The 9,598-nt window shown below is 54.2% G+C and overlaps 1 protein-coding gene across 1 annotated transcript; it reads left to right on the top strand.

Moving 5' to 3' along the window:
- Positions 1-5,318: 5,318 nt before the first annotated feature.
- On the top strand, positions 5,319-9,036 carry Tmem200c (transmembrane protein 200C). Its single transcript, XM_090353601.1, has one exon. The coding sequence runs from the start codon at positions 5,343-5,345 to the stop codon at positions 7,215-7,217; it is 1,875 nt and encodes a 624-aa protein (XP_090209727.1). The 5' UTR covers positions 5,319-5,342; the 3' UTR covers positions 7,218-9,036.
- Positions 9,037-9,598: the final 562 nt, after the last annotated feature.

The following is a 9,598-nucleotide window of genomic DNA, read 5'->3' on the forward strand; positions in this document are numbered from 1 at the left end:
TGAGCAGAAATAAACAGGTGGAAGGGGATAGGTCCTCAACACTCCTAATTCAGAGTCTTTATTTGCTGAAAGGGTGTCTTGGATCAGCTTTCAAATAGGCAAGTGCAAAGTTACTTTTCCCCACACTCTCCCTTCCCCCACTCCTCCCATCATCTCCCGGCCAATACATCATCATCCACGCTTATATAATTGAACTTGTAAATTTTAGTCTTTATTGCTCTTTTTTGAAAAGCATATGTTCCAGGTTTAAACACAAGTCCTTTCTGGACACATAGAGAATAACCTTGGGATTGGATCTTTGGACCTCAAAGACTGTGTGTTTTGTGTACTTTGAAACAGCAAAATTCAGAATATAACACCTATCACCAAAAATATTTGTCCGGAATACTTCATTTCATCCAGCTCTTTCTTTACCTGCTCTTCTATTCCGTCTTCCTAAATCCTGGCCACCGAATTTCAATAGACAGTTGAAATTCGTCTTACTTTTTATTCTTCTTTTTTTTTTAATACTCCGTGGGGAAATTCCACTTGGAAATTCTCTTTTCCATGTTCTCTGTCTCTGTGTCTCTGTCTCTGTGTCTCTGTGTCTCTGTCTACCTCTCTGTCTCTGTCTCTGTGTCTCTGTGTCTGTCTACCTCTCTGTCTCTCTCTCTCTGTCTCTCTCTCTCTGTGTCTCTCTCTCTCTCTGTGTCTCTCTCTCTGTGTCTCTCTGTGTCTGTCTCTCTCTGTCTGTCTCTGTCTCTGTCTCTGTCTCTCTCTCTCTGTCTCTCTCTCTCTGTGTCTCTCTCTCTCTCTGTGTCTCTCTCTCTCTCTCTCTCTCTCTTTCTCTCTCTCTCTCTCTCTCTCTCTCTCTCTCTCTCTCTCTCTCTCTCTCTCTCTCTCTCTCTCTCTCTCTCTCTCTCTCTCTCTCTCTCTCTCTCTCTCTCTCTCCTCTCCCTCTCCCTCTCTCTTCAAATGACGTAGGGAGTTTGGACACCCTCCCTCCCCGCGCCTCCCCTCTTTGATATGAACCCTGATCCCAGAGAATTACACTTCTTTTCATTCTAGCTCATGACTGCGCCGGGTGGAAATAGCTCGGGGTTACCCGAGGAAGAGCCAAGTCGAGTCACCCCAGCTGTGGGCCAGGGCAGAGAGAGGGGCGGGACGCCTGGGACCCCCTGGTCCCCAGGCTCGGCTGGGCCGGAGCGCAGCCGCCGCAGACCGTGGCTGATAAAAGTGAGTCTGGCGGTGCGCGCGGCTCGGCGGGGACCCGAGTTCTCCGGGGATAACTTACTGTGCTCGCCAGGCGTCCACACCACAAACTCCCGAGTGGGAGGGGGAAACAGCCCGGGTGGGGTCTTGTCCCAGAGTAGAGGCCAAAAAGAGAGAGTGGAAGGGGTGGAGAGGAACGAGGGGTGGGGGGAGAGGCAGGGAGCCCCAAGGCGCCCTGGAACGCGCCCCAGGGCACAGATCCGGGGACTCCCCCTTTTCTTTGGGTCTTCTTCGCTCTGTAGCTCAGACAAGTAGTTGAGAAGAAAAGAACAAAGCTGATGGAGAACAGCCGCGCTGGGCACCTGACCTGCGCGGCACCTGCGCCTGGACCCCCGCCCGCGTCTCCGCCACCTCCCCACGCGCCCGGGGCGGGAGGGGGGACGCGGAGCCTGGGAAGGGACTGGCGGTCGGGAGAGGAAGCAGATAGGGAGGGGAGAGCGGGGGGGGGGAGGGGAGAGGGGAGGAGATGGGGGAGGGGGTGCGCCCCTGAGAGCAAGAGTCGGAGCCCGGTACCGATTGCCATCCTGCCGCAATTTCCCTGTGTCATGGCTCCGGTCTCTTAGCAACAGCTGCTAGTCCGGCCGCCCCGAGCCACCACCGCCGCCGCCGCCACCGCGGGCTCAACTCCACCCGGCGGAGCCCGGCTCGCCGCAGCCACACAAAAGAGACTCCAGGCCGGGGACCGGGGAGCGCGCGCGGCCACCACCGGGGGGGCTGGAGAGGAGCGCGGCGGGAGGAGCCGCCGGGGAGGAGTCGGAGGAGGAGCGCCGGAGGGGGAGAAGGACTCCGGGGCGGCGTGCAGGATGCCGAGGACCTGACACTTCGGAAACTCTTGGAAATGGCTCCCGCCACGGCACCGGAGGGGGCTGCGAGCCGAGGGCGGACGGTCACCCCCGCTGGGCAGCGGAGCCGCGCTCGCGCGCGGGGCCCCGAGGCGCCGTCCCTGCGCCCTGCCGTCGGCTCGGGCTGAAAAGTTTCTCCATGCTTCCTTTGTGTCGCCCGAGCGCCCGATCGCCAGCCCGGAGCGGCTCAGGTCTCCCAGGGTAAGTGAGGGGACCTGCTACGCGGCTGTCGTGCTGCCATTTTGAGCGATCCTGTCATCCCCGGCCCCCACCTCCCCCACCCCCAGGCGCCCCTCCCGCCCCAGCCCTTCGGCTTCGGAGTCCCGGAACCCCGGGCTGAGATGTTCTCCGGGGCGGTCCACCCGGGAGCGAGTTGGGGATGATGGATCCTCCGCGGGCGGCTGCGGCGCTCCTGTGACTTGGGCTTGGGGACCAGACCCAAGCCCGGAGCCCCGGGGCGCGCCGCCCTGCTGGCGAGGGGCCGGGGTCTGAGGACCTGGGGCTGGGGCTGGGGGTGGGGGGGGGGTGAGGAGGGCAGCACAGCATGGCGCTTGCAACCTCAGGATCTGCGCCCCCCTAGGCGCCAAGTGGGGCTCCATCCATCACGAGCTGAGAACTTGAATGTCTCCCTCTCTCCCGAGCAGTTGTATTTTTAGACATCCCCATCCTTCCCTCCCCATCCTCCACGCCTTAACCACGGGAAGACCCGGCGCCCAGCCCGGCAGTGGTGAGGGCAGCCCACCCTAAGGCTAAGTTTCTCTGCTTTCCTGAGGTCTGAAGGGAAGGCCCAAGGGTGGGTTTTCTCCGAGGTACTCGACCTTTGAGATCTCCAGCCAGATGATGATCATGTTAAAAAAAAAAAAAAAAAGAGTTCAGCTTTCAAACAGAGCTGAAGGAATAATAAACCAGAGAAGCTAATTGCTAGCTATTAAACTAATTTTAAAGAGACTGTTGAAATCCACTGCAAACCTCCCTTATGTTCTGCAGAAGCCAAAGTTGCCTCTCTGAGGAGAAACGTTAAGTGGGTGCTACCTTCCCCGAGGCACCCAGAACCCTGGTGCACCTTACCCATGCCCAAGGGATCCCCCCCCCCCCGCCCCCAGCCTGTCTTTTCAGGAAGATCCTCCCTGGACAGGCAGTGTGGGTTTGCTTCTAAAATGTCTAGTTTGTAAATCCCTGCGTAAATAACACAGATCTCCAGATTGTTGAAGAGATGCTGGAATCTAGGGTTCACATAGAACAGCAGTGTCTATGTTTCAGTAATAATCTACAATCAATGTGATTATGTGAAGGGGATTAGGATGGAAAGTCTCTCCTTCTCCCTCCTCCACCTCCCCTCTCTCCCCTGTGTTTGCCCTTACAGTTGTAGCTCCCCTTTAAAAGCAATGTAAACGTTTAGAGATGCAGTCTCTCCATTAACCTCTCCCTAACCTACCTAGTGGTTCTCTTTATGGAGCCTTGACTAAATTCCCAGGGACACTGTTTTACTTGTAAAGAGCTCATTACCATTTACTTGCCCACATGGAGAAAGATGCTGCTTCTATCCTACTTATATTCTGCTCTGATTGTAACATGAAAAGAACCAAGGGCCAAAGCTTTGCACCCAAGAACCAATTAAAAACAAAGTCTACCTGAGTAATCCTACATTTTCAAAGGGTAATTTATTCTAAAACACGACTTCTCTCAGGATAAAATACCAATCGGCCTGTAAGTAATATCTACGTCTCTTTTGGATGTGTGCAATGCCCTTAATTTTAGCATCTCTATTATAGGAGGGAACACAAGGAATGGAACAGAAACTGTTTTACTCTGAGGATCCAGCAGGACTGGAATTTTAAGAAGCGAACACTTAACAACCACAAATAGGCATTTGTGAATTTACCTCTTCAGGCTGCATTACAAATGATCAAATAAAGTTCCTAAGAGAGTTCAGTGATGGTTGCCATCACCCTTTCCCTAAAACCACCTCGGAAGGAAAGCATGAGAAATAAGCTTTCACTTGGGGAGATGTCATCTTGGAAGCCATCCTTATCACAGCTAGCTTTACCCACTTTATTTGCTTAAGTATTTGTATACTGAGATTCTATGGAGGGTGTTGCTGGTTCCTTAATGAAGGGTCAGAAAACTAGGATTGCAGACTGGGCCTTTTTGTTGTTGTTGTTAGATTGTATGACAGAAAGATCTTTTTTTCTTTGAGATGCCAGGGGACTTCTCAGATTCCCTGAGGAAATCTAGCACAAGATACCTTTAAGGGAGCGAGAGAGAGAGAGAGAGAGAGAGAGAGAGAGAGAGAGAGAGAGAGAGAGAGAGAGAGAGAGAGAGAGAGAGAGAGAGAGAGAGAGAGAGAGAGAGAGACCAGAGCCATAAGGAAGAGCTCAGTTACATAACAGTTACCTAAAACTAAATATTCCACCCCAAGAAGCTGTCCAGATGTTGCACTGGGGATGTGGAGCCTGGGAGCCTTTAGTTAGCTGGAGGAACCAGAATATAGATGAGAGACAACTTTGTGAAGGGTATTTATTTATTTATTTTTTGGTAGCCAGAATCTTGACATATCTCTGGTGTTTTCTTAGCAATGAACTCTCTCAATTATCTGAGGTCTTATTTAGACATCTTCCTGACAGTCCACATGGCCTTTCATTTTCCTCCAGCGAAATGAACTCCTTTTTATCTTGATACAACAATAACTTTCAGGACAGTTAGTGACTCTTGGCTCCACTTTGTCAGATGTGTCTCCTCAGAGACCTGACACTTGCGTGGCCTCTCTGTGGGACAAAGGGAAAGAAAAGCTCTTGCCAGATTAAAAAAAAAAAAAAAAAGTTCTGGATCTTCGAGTACCTCACCTGGAGATTTTACTAATAGTCCATGGCTGCCAGCCCAGGAGGGTTTGAAATGCTCCTTGCCAGAGATAGCCAATGTGGCCTGCGGGGGAGGGGAAGGGCAAAAAGAGGCTCCTGGGGATTCACGACCCTGTGGGTCCCCAGCTCTCCCTGGCCTCCGCACCCGGCCCTCGGGTTGGCGGGCCCCGGGATGAGGCGAGGACACGCGCGGAGTGGGGACTGGGAACCTGGCGATGTTGGCACGTGGGCTGTGGTTGCGGCCCTCTGACTGTGTCCTCTGCTTTGCAGCAGGAGGAGGTGACTGAGCGAGCCCGTGGGCAGCCGGTGACCCCCCCACCCCACCCCAGAACACGCCTCGGCCAACCACACCCCGGCCCCAGGGGCCCGTCCCGCCCTCCCCAAGGTCGCCATGATCGCCACCGGAGGCCTGCTGAGGATTTCCGCCCGGAAGCAGGATCCCCTCCGGCCCCCGAACCAGGTCCCCAAGCGAAAGAGGAAAGCCAAGAGGAGGCGCAAGAACGACGTGGTGGTGGTGAAGGGCAAGCTGAAGCTGTGCTCCGTCTCAGGGCTCATCGCCCTCTGCGGGATCCTCGTGTTGTTGGTGGGCATCGCCATGGCCGTGGTGGGCTACTGGCCCAAGACCAATGGCGCCCACCGAGAGGGCGCCAAGCCGCCGCCGCCCGCGGGCGGCGCCCTGCGCATCCCGACGGCGGCGGGGAACCGCAGCGCCCCGTCCAGGGGCGGCGCGGGGGCCGCGGAGGGCGGCAACGCCAGCTCCGCCGGGGAGCCCCGGAGCACGGCGCCCGCGCGCGCGGCCGCCTCGGCCTCCTCCCCGTCCTCCCCCGCCGCGTCGGCGGGCTTCTTCTTCCGCGTCTTCTCGGGGTACCTACACTCGGACAAGCTCAAGGTCTTCGGGCCCCTCATCATGGGCATCGGCATCTTCCTCTTCATCTGCGCCAACGCGGTGCTGCACGAAAATCGGGACAAGAAGACGAAGGTCATCAACCTGCGGGACCTCTACTCCACCGTCATCGACGTGCACAGCCTGCGTGCCAAGGACCTGGCAGCCGCGGCCGCCGCCGCTGCCGCCGCCGCCGCCGCCTCCTCCCCCGCGCCCGCCGCGCCCGCCTCGGCGACCCCCGGGGCGGCGCCACTCAATGGCTTCCTCAGCTACGTGCAAGCTCGGGGGCTGGAGCTGAAGCCTGGCGGCTGCGCGGGCTCCGGGGACGCCTTCGGGGCGGCCGCGCTGCTGGCCCGGGGCTCCTGGCCCGCCGCCGGGGCGGTGGGCGGCGGTGGCGCGCGGGGCACGGCGTCCCCTCCAGACCTGGACTCGCCCCCCGGCTGCCCGAGGGAGCCCCCGAGCCTGGCCGAGGCCGTCTACAGCATCTACCGCGAGCGCTCCTGCCTGGCCAGCCGTCGCCGGACTGCGGTGGCCGCGGCCGCCCGCACCCAGCCCGCCAGCGGCGGCAGCAGCCCGGCGCCCGGAAGCCCGCCCGAGAGCTGGGGGCGCCAGAGCACCGCTAGCTCCCTCGTAGGCTCCTCGCTGAGCGCCTTGGCGCTGGTGCCCTTCCACGGGGACCGCGAAGGGGACCGGGACGCCCCAGGGGCGAGCTGCAGCTGGCACCCTCCGCCAGGGGAACGCGGCTCCCGGGAGATCCCGCGGGGCGAGCTGGACCTGAGCCTGACAGAGCTCCGAGGCGGCGAGGGCGGCGCGCGCTGGGCGGCCGGCGCGTCGGCGGAGGGCGCGGAGGGCGCGGAGGGCGCGGCGCCGGGGCGCACCGCCAGGGGGCAGGGCGGACGCCTGCCCAGGACCGGCGGGAAGGCGACCTGGCGGCGCCGCAGCACCAGCGGCCTCCCGGACTACCGCGCGCCGCCCTCGCCCGAGCCCCCGCCCTCCGCGAGCCGGGCAACCCGGGACTCCAGTCCTCCGGACCGGGCCGCCGGCCCCGCTTCTCCCCCACGGCGATCGGAGGACTCGCCCCGCGCCCGGCGGGACTCGCGGAGCTCGCGGTCGGAGGAGCCGTCCGGCAGCCTCAATAAGGGCTACACCCCGCTGCGGGAGGCCGACACGTCGGTGGAGTGGGAGGACGAGGCCGGGGTTGGGGAGAGACCCAATGGCCCCGAGCCCAGCCCCGCGGAGAGGCCCGGCCCCGAGTCACCCCGGGCCCCGCGACCTCAGGGGGTGCAGAGGCAGTTTACAAACGTGGAGAAACTCGTCATGGTTTCCAGGTCTCCTGCAGAAGAGGTGGAAGACCCGGAGCCCGACAGCAGCACTGGCATTTAGGGGAAGGAAGGAGAGAGAGAAGATGGCAGGAAACCCTTCCAGTCCCTCTCTAAGCGGACTGATCCTAGGAAACCATTCCATAGCCAAAGAGCTGAAGAATGTTATGCTTGAATTGTGTCCACAAGATTCCTGTAGATAACTCCAAGCAATTTTTTTAAAAAGCAAACTAGTCTTTTTTTTTTTTTTAATGTCCGATGGTGATTGTATATTCCATGAAAACCAATTGTATTGAAAGGTCAGCAATCTAGTTCAATAGATCAAATTCTCTTAATTTTCTTAGAATGAAAAAAAATAATATATTTTTGACAGTAACTGTGCACTTTACTCCAATTTCTCTTGATCCTAATTTCCCAAACGCCTCCCCACCCCCAACTGTAATTCTGGCCCTGGTTTTGTCCCTAGCTGCTTGTGAGTGACAAGCTTTATTTTCCTTTTTAATCTCCCTCCCTTTGAGGGGCAGAGAAGGGGTGTCTCATTTCCTTTGGAAAAATGCTACAAGTAAAATCAAAGCCAAAAGCATGAAGAATTGAGGAAAGAGGGCTTTTCCTTGTCCTCATCCCAGCTGACCATGCACCTGTCCAAAGGCCTCTTTATTTTATTTTATTTTTTTAAATATTTGCATTTTGCTACCAAGAGTGTGTTGTAGAGACTGGAGGAGCCAGGAACTGGACCGACTGTTCTAGTCCTAAATTCACAATATCAAGTACACCATGCTTTATTGAGTATTACCACACTTGTATTGAAAAAATAGCATTATTATCTATATTTTTTGTAATAAAAGAAGTTTCCAAACAGTTAAATAGAACATCTCCTCATTTTGCCTGGGAATGAATGCTTCCAAAACACCTCAGACATGTCACAGATGATCTAGCCAATGGGAGATGTTTTGCTGTGTGACTTTAGTTCTAGGACTTCCCTTGCCCTCCCCCCAAATAGGAGCACATCAATTGGTTTCCAGGAGATTTTTTAACTTCAAAATGTAGCATAGCACTTAAGAGCTAGGGATTTCTCTTTTAAATAAGTTTAAATAGTAGATTTATTGTGGGGTAGGAATCCTGTGCATGGTTTTGCTTTCTTTTGGCAAGTGAGTAGTGCTTTATGCAACTAAGGCCAACCTTGGGGATTAAAACTCGGAATTTTTTTTAAAAAGAAAGACCAGTAGAAAGAAATGTGGTCTTGCTGATGGGGTGGAGGGGGAAGCAGTCAGCCCTGTAAAGAAGAACCCAGAGTGGGAACTGAGTGGATCCCAGTGCCTGGAACTCACAAGCTGTAAGGATTTTACTATGTCACAGAGAGCTAGAGAGTGACTTTCCCTGATCTACTGTAGAGTGAAGCTAACAAAATATCTTTCTTGTAGCTGGGAGGGAAATAGTGCAGAGGATGGGATAGAAGACAATGCCTTGTTTGAGTCTGATTGAGTAGTCTAGTTTATTGGCTCAGCCTTTGCATACAGCAAGTATGTATGATGAAAATCATTAGTATTGCCATTGTAATATTCATCTGAATGCATCTGCAAAAGAATGGGCCTTCCTTCCTTCCCTGAAATCTGGACTATCCAGTCATTATCAGCACAACCTCAGACAAATCACTTGGTCCCTCTGGGCTTCTGGAGGATGATGTAATCTCTGTGATCCCCTTTAGCTTGACAAGCTTGACTTTTTCAGGCTATTGCTTTTATCCTGCATCCAATCACATCCTATTTGTGCACACAACTTAGCAAAGAGTAAATATACTTCGAAAACTTCCCTTGGTGTCATATTCTGTAAAGGCCTAACATTCCCCAACAGCTTGTGCTTCGAGCTAATAACCCACTTTAAGACTCAGGATTGATTGACTAAGTGTTTCTATGGAATAAAATGAATTTCCACCAATAAGAGTATCAATCAATATAGTACGAGCTCCAAGTAACATTAAATTTCAAGTCTCTATGGTGTTATCACCCTGCACAAAACAAGAGTCAAATTTCCCTATATTTTCCTTTTTATTACCTTAAACATTGGATAATTTCTATACTGAAAGACTATGCTGTTTAAGAGGGTATAAAAATGGTGTTCTTTCATACTGTCCCAGAAAATGCACTTTTATGACACTTAGTAAAGTCCTTATCTCTTTGCTTATCAAAAGAGGGGTGGCACAATAATACATATTCCTTACAGCCTTTAGGAGAGTCTGGCTGAATAACTACTTTTAGCCATACGGGTTGCCTTGTTATAGTAACATACCTTGTGTTTATCACGTACATACACGGTCACTGAAATGAAGTAACTCTGGAAAACTTTGTTCAATTTCACTCTGTATCTATATTAACCTTTGCACAACTTACATTTTTCTTATATGAAGGTGAAACCAAGGGTGACATCATTTTCCCCCCCCAATGTTGA

The sequence above is a fragment of the Megascapheus bottae genome, chromosome 19 (assembly GCF_031878675.1).
Source record: "Megascapheus bottae isolate mThoBot1 chromosome 19, mThoBot2.hap1, whole genome shotgun sequence".
NCBI lineage: Eukaryota > Metazoa > Chordata > Mammalia > Rodentia > Geomyidae > Megascapheus > Megascapheus bottae.

Coding starts and splice junctions, on each gene's coding strand:
- Tmem200c (XM_090353601.1), top strand. CDS start 5,343: ATGATCGCCACCGGAGGCCTGCTGAGGATTTCCGCCCGGAAGCAGGAT.